The following is a 24,873-nucleotide window of genomic DNA, read 5'->3' as shown; positions in this document are numbered from 1 at the left end:
GTGGTGGTGGAGGTGGTGATGGTGGTGGTTGGTGTGGTGATGGTGACAGTGATGGAGGGGGTGATGTGGTGGTGGTGATGATGGTGCTGATAGTGTTTGTAAAGGTGGTGATGGTGTGATGGTAGTGGTGGCGGAGGTGGTGATGGTGGTGATGATGGTGGTTGTGAAGGTGGTGATGGTTTGATGGTAGTGGTGGTAGAGATGGTGATGGTGATGGTGACGGTAATGTGTGTCTACAAGGAGTCTCTTTGGTTTTAGTAATTCTGATAGTGTCTTTTAATACAAACCCTGGTATTTTGTTTTGGCATTCAGAATTATTCTTTATGTCACCACATTTACCACGATGCTTTTAACACAGCTGTGCGCACACACACACACACACACACACACACACAAACTTTCAGAGTGTTCAACAATAGTTAATAAAATCCCCTTTCAGAAGAGGGCAGCAGTGATCAAATTGGCCTTCTGTGAACGTATCAACTTGCGTTTTATAGATAATCTGTTATAGTCAATATTTTAGCATTGTGCTTTAAGTGTAATAATTTTTTTCCAGGACCAGCAAGTCCCTGCCAATGCAGATTGATGGAGAGCCATGGATGCAGACCCCATGCACGGTGAGCACAACTAGAAGGGGATCATTACCAGCATTGCTCTCATTTTGCAGAGATCATGTATTTCTGTTTTTAATTTTTAATTTTAATTTTAATTTTTAATTCTTACAATTATTGGAGATGAGGGATGGGGCTACAATCATGTTATAAGGTGAATAAATTGAGAACATGTATTTCTGTGGCTAGGTAAGCACAGTATCTAATTTATGTACTATTCTTCTCTAAGAACTATGTGGCAAGTCCTGTTCAACCCCTATTTATGTAGAGAAGTTATTGCATACAGGCTGGAAGTGTGTCTACACCTGTCAATGACTTAGCTTTTGAATATATATTTGAGCCTAACTTGAGATACCAAAACCAACTGTAAACTCTGAGGACAAACAAAATACTGAGAAAATTTCTTTTAATTCTCTTATGTTTAATTTCCAAAAACATAGTAAGAAAATTGGTTGTGGAACATTGGCACATATGAAGAAAAAAAAAAACTGCTGATATACAACTTAATAAAATCTCTTTTGTTTCTGGAATATTTCATAAGTCTACTATATCCAGGGCCTCCTTATTTAGCTTCTTTAGGTGTAAAGATTTTATTATGTTTATCCTATCTTATAGGTCTAGTATCCACTTATTAGTGAGTATATACCTTGTGTGCCTTTCTGCTTCTGGGATACCTCACTCAGGATGATTTTTTTCTAGATCCCACCATTGGCATGCAGATTTCATGATTTCCTTGTTTTTAATTGCTGAGTAGTATTCCATTGTGTAAAAGTACCACAATTTCTGTATCCATTCCTCCGTTGAGGGACATCCGGGTTGTTTCCAGGTTCTGACTATTACAAATAAAGCTGCTATGAACATGGTTGAATAAATGCCCTTATTGTGTACTTGAGCATATTTTGGATAGATGCTTAGGAATGGTATAGCTAGGTCTTGAAGAAGCACTATTCCTAAGTATTTGAGAAAGCACCAGATTGATTTCCAAAGTGGTTGTACAAGTTTACATTTCCATCAGCAATGGAGGATGGTTTCCCTTTCTCCACATCCTGTCCAGCATGTGTTGTCACTTGAGTTTTTGATCTTTGCCATTCTGGTGGGTGTTGGGTAAAATCTCAGGGTTGTTTTGATTTGCATTTCCCTGATGACTAAGAACATTGAGCATTCCTCTAAGTGTTTTTCTGCCATTCTATATTCCTTTACAGAGAATTCTCTGTTTAGCTCCGTACCTCATTGTTTTAATTGGATTACTTGATTTGTTGCTTTTTAACTGCTTGAGTTCTTTATATATTCTGGACCTAGAATCCCTGAACAGATGTAAACCATGGCAGCTCAGTCTCCAAGTGTATTCCCTCTAAGGAGAACAGGGACTGTCTCTGACATGAACTCAGTGGCTGGCTCTTTGATCATTTCCCCCTGAGTCGGGGGAGCAGCCTTACCAGGCCACAGAGAAAGACAATGCAGCTAGTCCTGATGAGACCTGATAAGCTAGGGTTATATGGAAAGGGAGGAGGACCTCCCCTATCAGTGGACTTGGAGAGGGCCAGGGGAGGAGAAGAGGGAGAGAGGGTGGGACTGGGAAGGAATGAGGGAGGGGACTACAGCTGGGATACAAAGTGAATAAACTATAATTAATATAAAAATAAAATAAAATAAACATGTCCTACAGGCTTGAATACACTCTGATTTTGTGGAGATACTCTCTCAATTGAGGCTACCTCTGCTCTGATGGCTCTAGATTGCACCAAGTGACATAAAACTAGTCAGTACACTAACGGCGGTGGTAATTGTGCTGTTAGGGATGTAGTGATCTTTGTAATGCTGGTGGTAGTGGTACCAGAAGTGGTGATAATGGTGACAACATTATGGGTACTCATAATACCAGAGAAACAAGAATAATGGTTATAATGGCTATGGTAGAAATTGTGGTAAACATATAGTAATGGTAGTGATTGTTTTTATGATGCAGGTTGGCAAAGGTCATGGGAATACTAGTGATCTTTTCCTTAATAGAAAACACTTGTTGTTCAGCCATGGTCAAAGGAGAATAAGTAAAAATAAAAGAAAGAGAGTGGAAGCAAATGCCTCACTTGGGTGGTTTTGTAGTCCTTCTGGTGCTGCAGGTGACTGGAGTAGGGAAGCAGGAATGGTAATGCCGGCACTTAGATCTAAGGTCTTCACGTGTGCGGGTATCAAAATGCCTGGCTTCGCGACACGTGCAATTCTCTCTCTGTCTCTGTCTCTCTCTCTCACACACACACACACACATGCACACACACACAAACAAATTACTTTTAACTCTGTTTTTATGATCAGTTGACTCAAGTAGGGAAAGCTAAAACATTTGTATTAGTCTACATAGTTTAGCAGAAAAATAACTAAAGCCTGTGCAGCTGAGCCCTGGGGGGCTGCAACTTCTTCACTCTTCCCACTGTCATTCCAAGGTGACAAAACCTCAGAGGCCCTCAGACCACCCCTGGGCAAGACCTTGGGCAGTCACTAGCTGTGTTTTTCCAGTTCTGTAATGACTATGTCTATGGTAATTTAATTGAAATTTTGGAATAGGTTTAACTGATTTAATATAAGCACGTTTGACATAGGTTCTAGTTTTTCTTCCAATTAGTAGCAGGATACTCAGTTCACTTATTAATTATTGTGATCTACAGTTGTCAAATTAATAATTTTATATAATTTAAATTTCTTTCCTTATAAATGTACTTGTTCGTTTAAGGCGTGCATTATAGCCTGCAGTGGCTCAAGAACTACACTATGCTAATACTTATTCTTGTTAATGTGAATTTTGGAATATTCTACGTTTCCTAGAACCACATGGGACTTTGAACTTTAAATCTTATTTTAAGTGAAGAGAATATTTAATATTCTTAGCAGTGGTATAGTTTAACTAGAGAGAGGGTTTTTTTTCCTTCAATAAAATAGCACACTGTTTTTCTTACAGAACATAAGAATTTGTAGAATGTTAAAATTCTTTGCTAAATTTAAATATCCATAAGCTGATATTCAATTTATGAAGGAGTTTCTCTAGTTACAATTTTAGAGGAAACCAGAAGGTCTGTTTTCCTTTGAATTGAATAGATGCTGGAGAAGGGCAAGAAATGCATATGTCTTGATTCTTAAATAAATTAATACTATTTTAAAACATTAAGATAATACAGATTATTGAAAACGTTTGTAGTGGTGGTTGTTACACAATGTAAATCTTAATAACACTGGATTTGAAGTGGCATTAAAATGGATTGTATATTTTATCAGCATGAAAAATGATATCTAGTGTCAAGAGAAAAAACAAAGTAATATTTACTTGTGAACTGTACAAAGCCTCATCACAGCTATCAAGAAAAACAGAAAACCAAAGAGGTTTAAATTCATACTTTGTAATTCCTTTCCTGACTCTCTAAATTCTCCCACTAAGAAACAGTCAACAGATATTTTTTTTAAATACCCCTGTGATCCAGTAAGAGTGGACTTTAGTCCAATAACTATCTCTTCACCATTGTCCTGCTTATGTAAAGCAGGACACTATTGATTCTAGAAAAAAAAATATACATTGATATGGATAGTTTAGAAGAGCTGTCTGTAAGCTGAATGCCTGAGCCTCTCTTCACTCTGTAACTTCTTCCTCTGGAACACATAGAACAGACTGACTTAACTACACATTCATGTTATGCAATTGGTAGCCTGGAAATTGGAGGAAGACAGAATATAACAATAGGATGGGGCAGGGCACAGATTATGACAGATTTCACTTCACATCTGTGCACCCAGTACTCCCCAGCTTTTGCAGTTGATGAACTAAAGATAAAGTTTTGTCGAGTAGGAAGTGACTAAGCAAAGCTTTAGGAACCTTAATTGGGGTATCCCCAAAATATACTGCATACTTGCTTTCTTGAACACTCCCCCTACAAATACAAATATGCTCTTCTCCATATTACTTTGATCTGGTAGATCCATCTGGTAGATCCGGTATTTCCATAGCTGGAAATCTGAGTCATCCTATACTTCATTCACTACTCCCTAAACCAGCAAATACATACACTTAATTACATGATCCCATTTTGGCAATCTTCTCCTGTCTCTCCAATCTTTTCCTTTATCACCATCATCCTAAATTTGCCCCATTCCATCACTGACACATTTAATTTGCCATAATACTTTCTGCTTAGTAAGTTTTTCTGGGCTTTCTGTGTGAACATAGGTCAAGTGTTCTTGTTAACAGTTTCCTCTATTTCTTCTTTGCATATTTCCACGTACTTCCCAAGAGTCCAGATAAATTTTTCCTCTTATCTGACAACGGGTACAACTCATTCTTTGGGACAGTCCTTGCTCTTTCTCTTTCATAGAGCCTGCTGCAGGCACAGCCCTTCCAGCCCACCCATACACATTCTTGCATTCCACTAACCTGCAGCCTCATCTCTGCCTGTTGCCTGACACCAACCACATCACACTGAAAGTACAATCATTCTTGCTCCCTGGAGATCTAGGTTCCCTGAACTCATGGGCCATCGTTGGATTCTGCCTGCAGTCTCAGGATACAAAAATGTTCTTCCTGCAGAATGTGGTTGCCAGTACCAAACACATTTTGAATTTATAAATTTTTTAAATACTTCTTGGGGGTAGTATAGCATTTTAAAACAAGCTTTCTACTAAATCTTCTTTCACTGAACATAATGTAGTTTGGCTAGCGATTCATTCACATATTTTTATATCTAAATACATGTAAAAGTTATTTTGAGTTATCTTTATTCATTATATCCTCAAAGCAAAGAGCTTGAATGTACCATGGAAGGAATACTTTATCGATCTCCAAAGATTAATTCCTTCTGTTTCCTGGTCCGGTATAACTAAACTTCTCTGGTTACTTCTGTGTTATTTGTTGTCTATTTATTGGACCTGTCCTGAAAGCCATATTCTGCAAATGATGTGAAATCCTGGTAGCTCATAGCTGTGTATTAGTCATAAGTTATGACACCTTCACAAAACATGATGCTCATGGAGCTTTAATATGAGATCGTCCTGCTACTGTCCCTTGCTATCCTGAAACTTGCTTCCATATTGCAGGGGATGGAAGGACATGAACAGATCATAAATGAGTGAAGTGACCACAGTTAAAATGTTTGGGCAGAGTGCAGGGAATCATGAAAGAAGAGAGAGTTAGTAAGACCTGGAGAGAACAGGAGCTCCGCAAGGACCAAATATATCTGGGCACAGGGGCTTGTCTGAGACTGATTCTCCAACCAGGGACCATGCATGGATATAACCTAGAACCCCTGTACGAACATAGCCCATGGCAGCTCAGTATCCAACTGCCTTTCCTAATACGGGGAACAGGGACTGTCCCTGGCATGAATTCTGTGGCTGGCTCTTTGACCTCTCCACCCCCTCTGGGAGGAGCAGCCTAGCTAGGCCACAGAGGCGGATATTGCAGCCAGTCCTGAGGAGACCTGATAAGCTAGGGTCAGATGGAAGGTGAGGAGGACCTCCCTATCAGTGGACTTAGAGAGGGACAGAGAGGAGATGAGGGAGGGAGAGTGGCATTGGGAGGGATGGAGGGAGGGGTTACAGTTGGGATACAAAGTAAAAAAAAAAAAAAAAAAACTCAAAAAATGTTACTGTTCATTGGGTTGACAGAGGACATCAAGTGGACTTCTGAGAAACATTCTTAAGTGCACACTCTCCCTAGCCCTTCTATATTCCTCACCTGGAACCTGCTTGATCTATTTGATTTCCGTGTTCAGTGCCTTCAGCATGTGGAAAAGCCCTGACCTACCACCCTGACAATCCCTGCCAGACCTCAGTGGCCTTGCCTGAGACTTGATCTGAGAAGTTCCTCAGGCAAACCTGCTACCTCCACTTCCACTGTGCAGGCAACTCCATGTGATGCTTTTCCTTTCTTGGCACGAGCTGTCATTTCACTTGGTCAGTAGCTGCTTAGCCTTTGATGTCACACTTGTCTAGAAAGGCTTTTAGTCCCCCAGTGTCGCTACCACTCTGCTTCATTGGAGTTAATCTTCCTTTTGACCCTGATAATCACAAATTCCGGCACAACTTCAAAAGGCAAACTCATTAAAAAGAGGAGGGATGCAGCTGATTCATATTTTGCATAGTGGTTGATTTTGTTATTAAAAGTAATCATATTTTTTGATTATTACAATTTATTCACTTTGTATCCCAGCTGTAGACCCCTCCCTAGTCCCCTCCCAAACACACATTCCCTCCCTTTTCTCCTCCTATGCCCCTCCCCTAGTCCACTGATAGGGGAGGTCCTCCTCCCCTTCCCTCTGACCCTAGCCTATCAAGTCTCATCAGGACTGGCTGCATTGTCTTCCTCTGTGGCCTCATAAGGCTGCTTCTCCCTCAGGAGGAGGTGATCAAAGAGCCAGCCACTGAGTTCATGTCAGAGACAGCCCCTGCTCCCCTTATTAGGGAACCCACCTGGAGACTGAGCTGCTGCGGGCTACTTCTGTGCAGGGGTTCTAGGTTATCTCCATGCGTAGTTCTTGGTTGGAGTACCGGTCTTTGGAAAGACCCCTGGGCCCATATTTTCCTTGTGGAGCTCCTGTCCCCTCCAGATCTTTCTATCTACCCCTTCTTTGAGACTCATAGCCAAACTTTGGACAGAGTTCAGGGAATCTTATAAAAGAAGGGGGAGATAAAAATAATAATATTTTTAAGTTGTTTATAATCACATGCTAAATACAATTTGTCTCAGGTCTTTAGGACCCAAAATGAAAATTTTCCTAAGGTTGAAGACAGCAGTTTAGTGTCATGAAGATTAAGGCATATGGACCTTTCCAAGCATTTGAATCATAGAGGGAATCATAGGAATGATAGCTGGCATTTATTAAGCAAATACCTATTAATATGCATTAAATGTTTATGTTCAACTACTCCGAAACATTATTTGTTTAATACTCAGAAGGTCCCTAATATCAATGAAGTTACAATAATTCCATATCACAGGTTAAAATAGAAGAACCTGAAGCCCGAGAAATCAGCTAACATACCCAAAGCCACCTAACAAGAAGGGAAGGCTGTTGGGCAGCCCTGCCGGGTGCATTCACCGTGATGGTTTGTCTTGTCATTTGGTCATGCCTTGAAGCCTTAAAGTAGCTCTAGAAAGACTAAGTAACTAAACTGTGGCATTTATAGCAAAGGGCCATCTTCTGTCAAAGCAGCCTTTTAGCGTTACTTAATGTGTTCTGTTCTGTTTCCCAGTACAGCCAAAGCCATCAGTCACACCACTGCTCCGAGTAACACTGGACATCACTGCTGTGCTGCTGTGACTCCTGTGACCCCCCAGTTCAACGTCTCCTTACTTCCCTTTGAGTACAATTCAGCATCCGTGTCACAATGTTAAGCTTTCCTCCCAGGGCTGAGTCCAGACACCACGGACTGTAGGAGCTACCTCTTAGAGGTTTCCTGTTGTTGCAGCTTCCTTTCCTGCTGTGCCTGAAATTGCGCTGTTGTTGTTTTGTTTTTGAGGTTCTCCAGCCTCCAAGAAAGCTGTCATTGAACCTGTAGCCTCTCCCTTCTGCTTTCAAGGACACAGGACTTGCATAATTTTCAACTGATATTGAATGTGGTTTGTTTAGTTATTGAAAACAAGCAAACTCTTTTTTCATCCTAGCTATCCTGATTGTAGTTTTCCTTCCTTCCACTCCTCCCAGTTACCTTATCACCTCCACCTGCATTCTCTTTCTTTCTCACATTAGAAAATAACATGCTCCCCCTCCTAACATGCTCCTCCTGAGGGGGGAGCATCCTTGCCAGGCCACCGAGGAAGACAATGCAGCCAGTCCTGATGAGACCTGATAGGCTAGGGTCAGATGGAAGGGGAGGAGGACCTCCCCTATCAGTAAACTTGGAGAGGGGCATGGGAGGAGATGAGGGAGGGAGGGTGGGATTGGGAGGGAATGAGGGAGGGGCTACAGCTGGGATACAAAGTGAATAAATTGTAATTAATATAAAAAATAAAAATTTAATAATAAAAAAGAAAATTACAGGCTTCTAAGAGATAACACCAAAAGTATTATCTTAAACATGACAAAATAACGTAGAAAATTAAGCAAAATCTATCATATTGAAGTTGGACATGTCAACCCAAAAAGAGAAAAAGAGTTCTAGGAGCAAGGAGGAGTCAGCAACCCACTTGTTCTCATAGTCAAGGGTCACATAAAACTACTAAACTGACAGTAATAATTTATATGCAAAGGACTTGGTGTGGGCCCACTTAGGCCCTGTGTGTCCTACCTCAGTCTGTGTATTCACAAGAGCCTTGCTTTGTCGATTTACAAGGCCTTGTTCTCGTGGTGTCCTCCACTCCCTCTGTCTTAAAATCTTTCCACCTCCTCTTTCATGGGATTCTCCGAGCGCTGAGAGCAGGGAGTTGCTGGAGACCTCCAGTTTAGATTCTCTCTCTGAATAATGTCTGGCTCTAGGTCTCTGCATTTGTTTACATCTGCTGCTTGAGGAAGCCTCTCTGATGTTAATAGACAGGGCACTCATCTATGAGTACAGTGAAGTATTGTTAGGAGTCGTTTTATTGGCGTTTTTAGACTAACAGCCTTTGGTTTTATCCTAGGTCTCTGGACTATCTTGTCTCTGGTTCTTGATTACCCAAGCAGTGTCCAATATGAGTTGCTTCTCTTGGAGTGGGCTTTAGAGCTAATCAGACACTTGTTGGATACCCCCACAAGCTCTGTGCCACCATTGTCCTCATGTTTTATGCAGGCAGCACAGATTGTAGATCAAAGGTTTTGTGACAGGGTAGGTCTCCATGTTTCTCTTTCAGTGGTCTGCAGAGTACCTTCCCATCAAAACATATAATGAACTCAAGGAAACTAGATATCAAAAAAAATCAAATAATCCAATTGAAAATGGGGTACAGGGAATGAAGAGAAGGCTCAGTGGTTAAGAGAACTGACAGCTCTTTCAGAGGACCTGGGTTCAATTCCTAGCACCCACCTCAAGGCTCATAACTGTCTGTGATTCTAGTTTCAGAGGATCAACACCCTCATATATACATACATGCAGGCAAAATACCAATGCCATTTAAAAATGGAAGAACAGATATAAACAAAGAGTTCTCAATAAAGAAATCTCAGATGGCTGACAAAGACTCAAATGTTCAACTTCCATAGCCATCAAGGAAATGCAAACCAAAGCTTTCATCTTATGACTGTCAGAATGGCTAATATTGTTAAAGTAAGTGACAGCTCATGCTGGCAAGAATGTGGAAAAAAGGGGACACTTGATTGGTGGGAGTGCAGACTTGTGCAGCCACTATGAAAATTAATATGGTGGTTCTTCACCAGGTAGGGAATCAATCTATTTTAAGACCCGTGTATACTAGTCTTGTTCTTATACACAAAGGACACTTCATCCAATCACAGCGCTTGCTCAACCATGTTTACTGTGGCTTTATTCACAATGGCCAGAAACTGGAAACATGTTTCTTAACAAAAGAATGGATATAGAAAGTGTGGTTCAGTTATGTAATGGACTATTACTCAGATGTTTTTTTGTTTGTTTGTTTGTTTGTTTTAATGACATGATGAAATTTGCAGGTAAATGGATGGAATTAGAAAAAACAATCATCCTGAGTGAGGTAACCCAGACCCAGAAAGTTAAATATATTCACTTATAAGGGGATATTAGTCAATAAGTAAATTAAAACCAAACTACATTCAGTAGACCCAGAGAGATTAGAGTTCTCGGGGAGACACAAGTATCCCCTTGGAGGGGAAATAGAATAGGTTTTACTGGTGGCCTGGGAGCAGGTCAGAATAGGATTTGGGTGATAAGGTATGGGTGAAGAGAGGAGTGGAGGGAGAGAGTGCAGGAAAGCCTGCTTGAAAAGTGGGGGAGGAGGGCATTTGGGGCATGATGGAGAAACCTAAGGTAGTTTCCTGGAATCTATGAATATGATCCTAATGAGGACCTCTAGTAATAGGACATACAGCTCAAGTAGCCATCTCTTGTAGCCAGGCAAGCCTTCCAGTGGTAGTAGTAGGTTACATTCAACTTAATTGCTGGCCCAATGAGGTCCCAATGGAAATCTCTAAACAACCAAAGCTGTTGATAAGACAAAAGGTTGCTCTCTGCAAACTCACAGAAAGACTCCATTGAATTGCCTAAGACAACACCCATACACCTTATTGACTGTGGTTCATTATTGTGTTTAAATTAGTAAAAATATAATATTAAAAACACAACCATTTTCCACTTCTGTGCAGATTACCTGAATATTAGTAATATTAGTATATATATATACATACATACATATATATATGTATGTATGTATTTTTTGAAGCATGGGCTCTTCACGGCTCTGAGTGTCATGGAATTCGCTATGAAAACCAAGCTGGCCTTGAACTCACAGAAATCTGTCTGCCTATGCCTTGAAAGTGCTGAGATTAAAGGCATGTGCCCACCATATCTGGCTTGGATTTTTTGATGCCATTAGAATATATGTTTTTGTTTTGAGACAGGGTCTCACTTGATAGTTCTGGATGGCTTGAAACTTGATAGAAAGACCAGGTTGGTTGTAAGTTACAAAGATGCACCACTTTGCCTCCCAAGTGCTATAATAAAGGGCATACGACACCAGATCTCACTAGGGTACGTGTATTTTCATAGGTTTTGTAAAAGCTTCCTGAATGCTGAAGGGATGTAAATACTAACATACTAGGATGTACAAGCAAACAAAAAACTCTTCTGTTATGCTTAAAGGTCGTGATCTCTGGAATCTGTTTTACCATCTGTCTAAAGTATTGGCCTGATCATTTCTGCTTCCAAGTCTTTGTGATGAGGTGTCCAAAGGCTCCTAGAGTGCATGCCTTACCTATGTAAGTGTGTTAGCACCATTGACTTACCTCAATCATTTTGAGATTCGTCTTTAGTTGTCCAGGGTGGTAATATCACAGTGGCTGGAAAACAGCTTTCACAAGTTTCTTATTTGTTTTTGGTCCTCACAGGTATGACATTGAGAAATCTGGTTGTGGATTTCTTTGAGCATACCTTGTTTCAGTTTCACTGGCTATGAGAATCTGTATGTCTATGTTATACCAAATCTCAATGTTTTTAGCCCTTGTTTCTTCAATTCTTGACTCTTTCTCTTCCATAACTCAAATGGTATGCAGGTTAGACACTCTCTATATTATTTGCTGGTTCCCAGATTTGTCATTTTTTCTTCCTACTTTTTTGTTATTATTTCAACTGGATGATAAATATCTATCTAAGCCAATTTAACTGACTGTTTTCCTTATTTTTATTCTACACTTGAACCCATCCAATCATTTTTGTTTTGATTATAGTATTTTTAATATAATTTTTTATTTATTACAATTTATTCACTTTGCATCCCAGCTGTAGCTCCACCCTCGTCCGATCCAAATCCTGCCCTCTCTCCCTATCTCATCCCCTCCCACGCCCCTTCCCCAGTCCACCAATAATGGAGGACCCCCCCTCCAACTGACCCCAGCTATCAGGTTTCATCCAGACTGTCTTTCACAGTCTTCCTCTATGGCCTGGTGATCAAAGAGCCAGGCATGGAGTCCATACCAGAGAAAGACCCCCCACATGTTCCCCTTACTATGCAGCCCACCTGGAGATTGAGCTGCCACAGACTACCTCTGTGTAGGGGGTCTAGGTTAACTCTATGAATGGTCTTTAGTTGGAGTATCAGTCTCAGAAAAGACCTCTGGGTCCAGATTTTTTGGTTCTGTTGCTCTGTTTGTGGAGCTCCTGTCCTCCCCAGGTCTTTTTATTTCCCCTTCTTTCATAAGATTCCCTGCACTCTGCCCAAAGTTTGGCTATGAGTCTCAGCATCTGCTTCGATACTCTGCTGGGTAGAGTCTTTTAGAGGCCCTCTGTGGTAGGCTCCTGTCTTATTCCTTATTTTCACTTTCTTCTTATGTCTATCCCATTTGCGTTTCTGAATGAAGATTGAGCATCTTACCCAGGGTCCTCCTTTTTTCTTAGCTTCCTTAGGTGTACAGATTTTAGTATGATTATACTATATTATATATCTAATATCCACTTGTAAGTGAGCATATACCATGTGTGTCTTTCTGTTTCTGGGATAGCTAACTCAGGATGATCTTTCCTAGGTCCCACCATCTGCCTGCAAATTTCATGATTTCCTTGTTTTTAATTGCTGAGTAGTATTCCATTGTGTAAAAGTACCACAATTTCTGTATCCATTCCTCCGTTGAGGGACATCCGGGTTGTTTCCAGGTTCTGGCTATTATGAATAAAGCTGCTACAAACATGGTTGAACAAATGCCCTTATTGTGTACTTGAGCATATTTTGGATAGATGCCTAGGAATGGTATAGCTAGGTCTTGAAGAAGCACTATTCCTAAGTATTTGAGAAAGCACCATATTGATTTCCAAAGTGGTTGTACAAGTTTACATTCCCACCGGCAATGGAGGAGAATTCCCTTTTCTCCACATCCTCTCCAGCAAGTGTTGTCACTTGAGTTTTTGATCTTAGCCATTCTGATGGTTGTAAGGTGATATCTCGGGGTTGTTTTGATTTACATCGCTCTAATGAGTAAGGATGTTGAGTATTTCCTTAAGTGTTTTTCTGCCATTCAATATTCCTCTATTGACAATTATCTTTTTAGCTCTGTACCCCAGTTTTAAATTGAATTACTTGATTTGTTGCTGTTTAACTTCTTGAGTTCTTTATTTATTCTGGATATTAGGCCTCTGTCAGATATAGGGTTGGTGAAGATTCTTTCCCAATCTATAGGCAGTCATTTTGTTTTGACGACAGTGTCCTTTGTTTTACAGAAGCTTTTCAGTTTCATGAGGTCCCATTTATTGATTGTTGATCTTAGAGCCTGTGCTGTTGGCATTCTGTTCAGGAAGTTGTCTCCTGTGTCTATGAGTTCAAGGTTCTTCCCCAGTTTTCTTCTAACAGATTTAGTGTGTCTGGTTTTATGTTGAGGTCTTTGATCCACTTGGACTTTAGTTTTGTGCAGGGTGATAAGTATGGATCTATTTTCATTTTTCTACATGTGCACATCCCGTTAGGCCAGCACCATTTGTTGAAGATGTTATCTTTTTTCCATGATATGGTTTTGGCATATTTGTCAAAAATCAAGGGTTCATAATTGTGTGGGTTTATTTCTGGGTCTTCTGTTCGATTCCATTGATCCACTAGCCTGTTTCTATGCCAGTACCATGCAGTTTTTATTACTGCTACTCTATAGTACAGCTTGAGATCAGGGTCTCACTCCAGAAGATCATTTTTTTATTATTTTTATTAATTATAGTTTAGTCACATTGTATCCCTCCCTTTTCCCCTCCCAATTCCACCCTACTTCAACCTTCTTCACCCATGTCCCTCCCCAAATCTACTAATAGGGGAGGTCCTCCTCTCCTTCCTTCTGATTCTAGTCATCAGGAGTGGCTGCATTGTCTTCCTTTGTGGCCTGGTAAGGCTGCTCCTTCTTCAGCAGGCCAATCAGTTCCTATCAGAGACAGTCCCTATTCCCATTACTATGGAACCCACTTGGACCCTGAACTGCCATGGGCTACACCTCCAGAAGATCTTTTATTGTAGAGGATTATTTTAGCAATTCTGGGTTTCATGTTATTCCATATAAAGTTGAGAATTTTTCTTTCAAGGTTTGTAAAGAATTGTGTTGGTAATTTGATGGGAATTGCATTGAATCTGTAGATTGCTTTTGGTAAGATGGCCATTTTTACTAAGTTAATCCTGCCGAGCCATAAGCATGGGTGATCTTTCCATCTTCTGATATATTGATGGTAGTATTTTTAAGTCATAAAATGCTAATTGAAGAGTCACACACCCATAATCTCAGGATTTGGGGAGATAGAGATAGGAAGTTCAGGAATTCTACATAATTCTTGACTAGCAGTTTCAAAGCCATCTTTGACTACATGAGAAATGATCTCCAAACAATAAAAACAAAAACAGTTTCATTGATTACTATCTTAGTGGTCTTTCAAGAGCTCTTTCTTTACTTCTTAAAACATAGGTATAATAGCTGCTAAATCCTTGCTTTAGAATGTCAATATTTATATCATGTCAGAATTTGAATCACTGGCTATATTTTTCCTGTGCTTTTTTGGAGGTTTTTCTGATTATTTGTGTATTCAGATATTTTGTGTTATATTCTGAACACCTGAAATATCATGGTATGAGTTTTGGTTTTTGTTTGTTTATATCTGGCTTTTGTTAAATTCATTTAGAAAATATTTATTTGTTGTCATTTTAACAGGGAACTGACAAAGTTGCAAGTGCTAATGTGTCCTTTGTAGTCTCAAAACTATTTCAGTTTTCAGTCCTTACAATATTGTTCTGATTTCATCCTTTATGTGGAAGTCCTATAGACCTGCCTGGATACCAGTGGTATCCTTTCTCTAATTCAGTTGTCAAACATATCACTTGTTCTTGAAAGTCACTCCATGCTGACTCACCTCAAGAGTTAACACAGGGAAACCATGTACATTTAAATAATTTTTATTAAAGTATAATTATATTACCCCTTCGCTTTTCTCCCTCAAGTCTCTCCCATGCTCCACTTACTCCTTCTCAAATTTATGTGCATAAATATATCTTAAAAGATAACCTACTACTGTTACTTTCCTGTTTTCTAAATACTTATCATTATAATCACAGAGAAATGTAGTTTTTGCCCCTCCTTAAGGAATCCTCCCTTTGCAGCAGAGACCATTATAGAAAACTACCATTGGACACAAGGCAGAAATCAGCTGCTGGTTCCATTCAGTGTTGCTTGTATGTATATGATTTCAGGACAGACTATGTGTTACTGGAGAGCTAATTAAAGCACTCTTCCCCAGAAAAAAACTAATCATTCCTCTGCTATCAGTCATTGGTTGTCTCTAGGGCTCTGTGAAGTTTCCCCTTCTACACTGGCGCATCTGTTGATGGTGTCATTGTGAACATCTTGTTTAGGCATCTATGTTAAGTGAGATTTCATTAGTATAGCTTCCCTGTCATTTCTAGAAGACAGAATCTCTCAGCCAACTTACTAATCTTCTTGTTCTTATAATCTTGTTGCCTTCTCTTCTAGGATGTTTCCTGAGCCTTGGGTGCAGGAGTTGAATTGTAGATTGTCTGTTGTGATTAGGCACCACATAGTCAGCTGCTTTCTGCATTGCATCTGATGGTAGTTTTCTATAATGGTCTCTGTCTGCTGCAAAGGCAGTATTTCTTAATGAGGGGTGAAAGCTACACTTCCCTGTGAGAATAATGAGAGGTATTTAGAATAGAGTTAGGGAAGTGACAGTAGTAGTATTTCCTCTAAGATCTTTGATCTCACTAAGCACCTATAGCAACTTAGGTCTTCAGTAGTAGACATCATTCTCATCATGTTGAGCGGACATTAAGTCCAACTACACAGGTGTTGGTTACAACTAGAATATGAGTACCACTGATAAAACTTTTTGAAAATCTCATCATGCCTAGTCATTGTTGTGCTTTGTAAGCATCACAGCTGCATAGGCCTAACGATTGCTTCAAAGATTCCAAAAGATTCCTTGGCATCTTGCATAGTACCTTCTGGTATTATAAAAGCCAGATGTCAGAGAGGATGCTTTCATGTCAGATCCAGCTCAATTTTTCTGAGTCCTGTGTCCAAAGTGTCTAGTATCTTCAGTAATAGGTTCTTTCCTTCATCATCTGGGAGCTAAACAAGAATTACAGCAATTGCCTATCTTGTTTTGGGTGTCTCTTGGACTCTGCTGGCCAAAAACTCAAAAGGAGATTCCTTGTGCCTGGTACTGGGAGTTTATTGGATACCCTCTAACTCTTGTGGGAGCATTGCCTAGCTATCCATATAACTTCATGAAATAGCTTTCTAAGATTATTCTCTCCTTGATTTTTTTTTTCATTGTTGACTCTTTGGGTTCTTGAGTTGCTTCTCTCTCTGATCATGATCTTTACATCCTCCATCTCTCAAATCCTCCCTACCTTCACAACTATCCAACTCCACACTTTCTTTCTCTCTATCTCAAGAAAACAAACAGGCAAAAAAATCACAATGAACACTTAAAATAGAGCCTACTCTGAAGGTATGGGAGACAGACAGGAGTCTTCTTTGTTCTGAGGCCATAATTTCTCTACGAGAGGAGGTATCTCCTTTTAGTTTTAGGCATCTATCTCTGTCATGCGGTTGATAAGGGATCAGGAAGGGATGCAGTAGAATGTGAAGGAAAGCAACAGTCACTTCACTACTCTCTAATGTGAAGGGATCTTGTTTCCTACTCCATGAATGAGAAAAATAAGATATCTCTTGGGCCTTTCCATATGGTATTTGGTGTGCATGTCTTCTATAAATAAAATACTTGTCTTTAAATGTAAGCCAGAAAGTACAAGAAAGGTGTGGTAGAATTTCCAGCCCTCATGCTTAATTTCGTCCACTTAATGCTCTGAATCTGATCTGTGTAAGGCTGGCTTTTCGGCCTCTTCTCAGAGTTGTCTGCCTGTGGTTCTCTCAGTGACAGTGTGTTGCCTCTGACTCAGTTTTTACTGAAGGAGGGATCCTGTCTCCTTGCAACAGCTCTTATTGTCTAGAGATGTTTTGAGATTTGTTTAAATTCCCTCCATCATCTCAGCATATTATCATCTACAAGTGTCCATCTGCTGACTTGGAAGTTTCACAACACATTTTCCACTTCCATATCTGTTACAGACCACTAAACATGTCTTATAAATGCCCTAAAACTGTTAAAAATCTAATCCACTTTGAAATTTTTCATTCATTTTCCCCCCATACCTTAGCCTTGTATTTAGACCCTTGAAAACAGTGTCTACCTCATTGTCTGGATGAAAATGACTGACCGTAACAGCATTAGCTTTCTCCTGTAAAGACAGTGTTACTCTCTCAGGAACCTCTGTGCATCAGTAACGACTTAGGTAAGTACGCAGGACTTCTCTCTGAAGATTGCTGTGTTGATGGAGATACTTCTATGACTCTTGGACATAGGAGAGTGAAGGACACAGACTGGAGTTCTGGCTCAGTGCTAGTGAATGTCATGAGGCGAGTTATAGGACTTCTGTAGTTACAGGACTCTTCCCAACCTGTTTTCTACTGCTACTCATGTCATCTATTTCTCACATGTTTGCCAAAAGACAGAAGGCTCAGAAGGGGCAATGGCAAGCTTTGAGAGTTTTTCAGAATATGGCTGATAAGTAAAGAAGTGTAGCTGTACAATAGAGAGTCAGTCCAAGAAGACACCCTTCTTCAACCTGAAGCAGGGCCTTGACACTCACATGCCATTTTGATAAGCCGTTTCACTGACCTTTGCAAAGGCTCATGCAAATCTGAAACATATGAAATTGCTCTCTGTTTGGTAATATCATGAAAATAGGCATTTATTTTATTTTTACTTAATTTATTTATTCACTTTCCACCTCAATCATAGTCTCCTCCCTTTTCTCCTCTCAGTGTGACCTTTCTTCCCTTTTCCCCCTATTCCCCTTCTCTCCCTCTCAGAGAAGGGGAGCCCTCCCCCACCTGCCCCTCCTAGCTTAACAAGTCAAATCAGGGCTGAGTGTATCCTCTTCCATGGTGGCCTGGCAAGGCAGCCTTGCCAGCCTATGAAAAGTGATCAAAAGCATGCAATAGAATCCTTGTCAGAGACAGCCCCAGCTCATCTTAACTAGAGCACTCATATGAAGACCAAGCTGCCCATCAGATACAGCTGTGTAGGGGGTGTAGGTCCAGTTCATGCCTGGTCCTTGGTTGGTGTTTCAGTATCCACAAGCTACACTGGGCCTAGGTTAGTTGGCTCTGTTGGTCTTCTTGTAGAGTTCCTGTCCCCTGCAAACTCTTCCACAAGACTCCCTGCACTCCACCCAGGGTTTGGCTGTGAGTCTCAACATCTGTTTCGATCCATTGTCTAGTGCATCCTCTCAGAGAACAGCTGTGTTGGGCCTCTTTCTGCAAGCATAGCAGAGTAACCTTAATAGTGTCAGGTAGGTGTTCGTTCTCTCTCATGCTGTGCCCAGGGAATGGTTGGACAATCCCTCAATCTCTACTCTATTGTTGTCCATGCTTATCTTGTAGGCAAGGTAAATTTGGGATTGAAGTTTTTGTGGGTGGGTTGGTGTTCCCTTCCCTCTGCTAAGAGTCTTGTCTGGTTAGAGTGTGGCCTCTTCAGTCTCCATTTCAGCTAGAGTCACTCCCATATCTTCATGGGAACCTACTCTGTCGTAGGTCTCCAACTTGTCTCAAAGATACCCCTGCCTACGGTTCTCTCCTCTCTGTAGGCTATCTGTCCTCCCCACCTCTCTGTTCTCCTCATACCTGATCCCCACCCTTATTCCCTTCAGTACTCTCTCTCCTATCCTCTTCCCTCTCTTTAAGCACCTACTCTGTTTGTTCTCTTTCCTCTCCTCTGTGAGAGTCAAGCATCCTCCCTTGTTACTTAGCTTTTTGGGATCTGTGGATTATAGTATAGTTATTGAACTATATGATTGTACTTTATGGCTAAAATTCACTTATAATGAATGCATGCCATGTGTATCTTTCTGGGTCTGGGTTACTTCACTCAGGATGATCTTTTCTAGTTCCAACCATTTTCTTGCATTGACTTCCTTGTTTTTAGTTGATGAGTAGTATTCCATTGTGTAAATGTACCACAGTTTATTTGTAGAGGGACATCTAAGTAGTTTCTAGTTTCTGGTTATTACAAATAAAGCTTCTATGAACATAGTTGACCAAACGTCCTTGCTGTATGGAGCATCTCTTGGGTATATGCTAGGAGTAGTATAGCTGGGTCTTGAGGTAATCCTATTCCTATTTTTCTCAAATAGTGCCAGATTGATGTCCCAACTAGTTGTAAAAATTTTCATTTCTACCAGCAATGGAGGAGTATTCCCCTTTCTCCACATCCTTGCCAGGAGGAGCTGGCACTGGAGTTTTTATCTTAGGCATCTGACAGGTATAATGGAATCTCAGAGTTATTTTGATTTGCATTCTCTGATGACTAATGACACTGAGCATTTCTTTAAGAGCTTCTTGGCCATTTGATATTTCTTTGTTGATAATTCTCTGTTTAGCTCTGAACACAATTTTTCAACTGGATTTTTTAGTTTATAAGTGTTTAATTTATTGAGTTCTTTATATATTTTGTTTAATGGCCCTTTGTCAGATGTAGACTTGTGAAGATCTTTTCCCAATATGTAGGCTGCCATTTTGTTCTGATGACAGTGTTCTTTGAGTTACAATGCTTTCCAGTTTCATGAGGTCTCATTATTAATTGTTGATCCTGAGCTCTATTCAAAAAGTTGTCTCCTGTGCCAATGAGTTCAAGGCTCTTTCCTCTTTTTCTTCTAACTGGTTTAGTGTGTCTGGTTTTATGTTGAGGTCTTTGATCCACTCGGACTTTAGTTTTGTGCAGGGTGACTTTAGGGTGAGGTCTTTGATCCACTTGGACTTTAGTTTTCTCCACTGCTGAGTTTACTAGGAGGAGAGAGGATGGAAATCATGGTCCCTGGGGTCTCACCTGTCTCCCACAGGTAGCCTCCAAGGGTTTGCAGGGATCAGGGCACTGGACCAAGATAAATAGGCATTTTATATACTACATTAGAAAGCATAATGTACCTGTTTTATTCCATGTGCTTATATTGCTTTTGTCTTTTTTCTTTATACTTACATAAAGTGTTATGCAACCATAACCAGACTTGTTTTCAACTGACTCTGTAGCCAAGAATGACCTTGGACTTCTATTCCTCCTTCTCTACCTCTCAACAGCTGAGCATGCAGGAGTGTGCTGCTGAGCCCAGTTTTGTGCAGGGTGTTGCAGTAAGCTCAGGGCTTCTTGCATGCTGGGCAAGCAACTTTACCAACTGAGCCACATTCCTATCTATCCGGGCTTTTAAAGAAACAACAACCAGTCTTAGAGTCAACCCCAGCACGGAGCAGTTTCCACAAAGAAGCTACTTCAGCCAAAACAACAACACACAGGGAAGAGTTAGGAGAGAATAGGACACATTTGAGCACTGAAAAAAACAGCTGGATTTGTCTGTTTTGAAATACAGAGTTTGGGTCACCTTATACTTCCTATTTAAGTTCACTGACCCTCAAGCTAGAGGACTAAGGACAAATTAGAAATTCTAAACCTTGCCACTGTGCTTGATGGAATCTCAGCCATTTTGTTAACAACTTCTTTTCATCAGTTTTTTTTTTTTTTTAATTTAAAAACCATTCTAGGTTTTACTATTTTAAATGTTATTTTGAGCAAGCTGGCATCTGCAACTGAAATAGTCAACTTTTCTTGCACTTGAGCAGAAATTGCATGCAGTCAGAAGTTAAAAATACTTTTCACTCCTTGAAAGCAATGCTTTATGGAATGTCTGCAAGGAAGGAGGGAAAGCTAAGTAGGAAGTTAAGTTCTCTCTACATCTGAGTGCAGGAAAACAAAGGAGTGCCCAAGCCTGAGGCCTCATCTTCTGTTAGATCCATGGCCTCTTGACTTCCAGTTACTTTAGCTTCTTAAAAGGACTTCCTTATTACTGATACCAATTACTTCACATCAAAAACAGATGCTAGAAGGCTGTTGAGATTATTACTGATTGTTCTTCCTAATACAAAAGAAACAGTGATGATACCAGGGTGTGAGTTAGGTATTATATTTAACGCACTTGAAATTTCTTCCTGGGTTTTTTGTTTTGTGTTTTTGTTTGTTTGTTTGGTTGGTTGGTTGTTTTGTTTTGTTTGTGGGGTGTTTTGTTTTGTTCTGTTTTATTTGAGACAGGAGCTCTCTCTAGAGCTCTAGCTGTCCTGGAACTTACTGTGTAAGGCAGACTTCTTGAACTCACAGAGATCTATCTACGTGGACTTACTGAGTGCTGACAGTCAAGGTGTGGCACCACCATGCCTGGCTTCATCTTGTTTTGCATTTAGAGTAACTTCCCTATAATATTAGATGGTATTCTGAAGGAGAGATAAATCCATAGTGATTTTACGATCAGATAAAACCTGAGATAGGTTTAAGATTTGGCCAGATTGTTATAGAAAAGGAGACAGGGATTGTTATTATTTCCACTCGAATTTGCAGAAGAACTCACTGGAATATGGCACTATGTCACCACAACACAGAATAGCTTTTAAAATAATCTAAAAAGAAGATTATATCAGAATTTGTTCAGCATAGATAAAAGATGTGAAAGCTACCAATAAATTTGTCTAACTTGAATCTCTTCACTTCCTTATACTAAACTGATTAACTTTAAATGCTATTAAATAATGTTTGAAGAACCGGGTTGATTTTATTTTCCTAGTAACTAGTGTTTGAAGAGTTGGATAAGAATATTATTTTCTCATTAAACATTACATAGCTGCTGTAGCTTAGCACTCCCTGAGTTGACAGACACTAGTTTTGGAGACTCTTACACTGTTCTAATGGCTTAGTTTAGAAGGGGTGGAAGGGATCCAACAAGGAGCAAATGTATTTTTAGCCTTGAATGAAAATGAATAACCCATAAATTATAAGTAGAAAAATGAAAATAGTGAATGTTTTTGATGTGCCTAGAAATTGGACTGGGCTACACATATTTCTCTGACTTCCAACAGTTAATAGTTGCGGGAAGAAGAGATGTCACTTCGTCCACTGGTGTAGCCACCATGGTAGGGTGCAAAAGTCCCAGTAAAGAACCTTCCCTGCTATTCCAATGCAGACAATCACAGTTCAACTTAGTAGAATACACACACACAAACACACACACACACACACACACACACACACACACGCATACACGACAAAAAATACAAAAGAGACTGGCTTGAAAAAAAGGCTTTCACCAGGAGAAGGGAGCATCAAACAGAATGGAGGGGTTAAAAAATCACTATGTACATTTAGGAAATTGTCAATGAATTAAATAAATAGATAAATGATAGAAAAATAGATAGATAGGTAGATAGATAGATAGATAGATAGATAGATAGATAGATAGACAGATAGATAGGTAGATAGATAGACTGACAGATATATAGATGATAGATATCAAAAGCACAAAAGAAATTACCTTGGGCCTAATATTTAAATGCAGATACTGATAACTCCCTACTGAAGGAAATGCTACATTTTGTTATTTATTGAGCATCAGTCTTTATATTTGGGAGAATATAAAAACTGTGAAACACACTTGAACAAGCAGAGCGCTGCATCTGTGGATGCATATTCTAAGGTGGGAATAAAAATAATGCTGCAAAAGCGCTTAGATAAAACACAGTACAAGCACCCTTTGCCTAGGTCTTAATTGGTAAATAGTTTGCATAAATTTACATTTCTAAACTCAATTTTTAAACGATTGACAAGTTAGTGTTTAGCTAGGCATTATTTTATGTGTTCCCCTGTTAAGTTATGCATTAATTAGTTCTGTTTACCTGTACATAATTTTTCCTAATTTCACAACAGTTGTTTTTTGTAATTGACAATGCAATTTACTGCCTGTGTATGTTTTAGCCCCCACACAAGAATGTCAAGGAATAAAGCACCAGTCCCTTCATTTCAGGTTGTTGGGAAAGAAAAGCATTGGTTGTGACTAATTTCCAATTAATTTGCAGTGCTTGCAGGGAAACAAAACTATTGCACCTCCTAATTAAGATGTAAAATAGTCCAAAGTGTCATCTTTAGGTGTTTCTGGAATATATAATTTCCATTTTGCTTCATTGCTTGACAGCTCTATTAATTTAAAAGCCCAGTAATACCTATTAGTATAAAACATGGAAAAAATACCATTAATCATTTATTTTAATTTTGCAGCTCTGTCATTTTCTCAGTATGTTTTAAAATGATGATGACACCGTAATGTGCACAATTCGAACTGGATGAAGGGGAAATGGATAACACTACTTAGGAAAGATACTGAAGTACGTTATTAGAGCTTAATTAATGCCAGACTGATTAAATTTGATTGCATTTTGAGCAAAAATATTTTAAAGAATTTTTATTGCCTTATTATATTTTTAAGTTGTCCCAAATGCTATGTTTATAGTTAGATGACCTGTCTATATAGATCTTCACCTTAATACATTCGACTTAAATATTATGAATTTAACTAGCCCTTTATTCTTTATTTTGAAAGAGTCGTTTTTCAGTTTTGAAAATAAAAAATAATAATCTCTCATATTCATACTTTATAACTGGACACAATATGTAAAAACATGAACCATAAGATTTGTGCCAGTTGTACAACACATTATCATTTACAACGTTGTGAACTGCTGAAAGAAAGAACTGTGTGCAAGTAAGGAACTCTAGACACAGAAGACAGTGAAGGGCGTGAAGGCAGAGACGAGTGAAGCGCTAGCTTTTGATGACGCCAGATTATGACTGTAGGTGAAATTTTCTGCTTTCCTCTAGGCTGGGGCAGAGCAGAGGCAATAGCCGACTGACAGGTGTGTTCACTGATGCCCAGGACTGAGTTCTCCCTGTTAGCTAGAGACCATCTTCAGGGGTATCACCAGACCTGAGCCCCGCTGTTGTCTCACATTTGACTGTGTCTACTTCACTGCTGTTCCATCTGCTTTGACTTCATGTATTAAGATTAGGAACTAAGCCAATAAACTGTAAGCTCTATATAAAGAGGTAATCAACTGTGATGATAACAAAGAAGAACCAGCGCTTCATAAATATCTCATTCAATTCAAGTATAAATACAAACTTAACGACTCCTAATAAAAGCAATCTGCCGAGAATTTAGTTCTTTATTGTTTCTATTTATTTGAAAATTCTGAACACAGTTTCACAGGTTTTATTTGAGGTGACAAAAAGTTAAATCCTTATGCACCAACTTCATCATCCTCACTGCAATTCTGTGGAGTGTCAATTGTTTATTAATGAATCTCACTTTAATAATATTGATAACACTTTAATAATGCTGTAATCATTAAGATGATTCCTTTTTCTGAACTGGGTGTAGATATACTCATCATAAATACACAAATATGAAATTTTATAATTTTATAATGAAATAACATCTGTTAATTAAGGTACCTAGTGTAGTACAAATATACACCATTGGGCTATTATTCTGAGACAGCATAATAAAATGCATGGGTTTATATAGTCTTAGATACAGACCTATATGAAACTATCAAAGAATAAGGAAGGAAAAGAAAAGAAAGAAAGGTTGGCAGGAAGGAAGGCAGTTAAAAGGGAGAAAGAGAAGAAGAGAGAAAGGGAAGAAGGAAGGAAAGAAAGAAAGAAAGAAAGAAAGAAAGAAAGAAAGAAAGAAAGA

The 24,873-nt window shown here is 39.4% G+C and overlaps 1 protein-coding gene across 2 annotated transcripts in view; it reads left to right on the top strand.

Annotated features, from left to right (window-relative positions):
• Dgkb (diacylglycerol kinase beta) overlaps nucleotides 1–24,873 on the top strand; it is a 629,339-nt gene that overhangs the window by 590,435 nt on the left and 14,031 nt on the right. For both annotated transcript variants that reach the window (XM_055624239.1, XM_055624229.1), the window contains one exon: nucleotides 557–617. In XM_055624239.1, the coding sequence (XP_055480214.1) occupies nucleotides 557–617 (61 nt within the window). The remainder of the gene's footprint in view (nucleotides 1–556; nucleotides 618–24,873) is intronic.

This window comes from Psammomys obesus, unplaced genomic scaffold (genome assembly GCF_907164565.1).
Source record: "Psammomys obesus unplaced genomic scaffold, mPsaObe1.curated_primary_1811, whole genome shotgun sequence".
In the NCBI taxonomy this organism is placed as follows: Eukaryota; Metazoa; Chordata; class Mammalia; order Rodentia; family Muridae; genus Psammomys; species Psammomys obesus.
The sequence above is the reverse complement of the archived record's forward strand: the minus strand, read 5'-3'. Positions and strand labels throughout refer to the sequence as shown.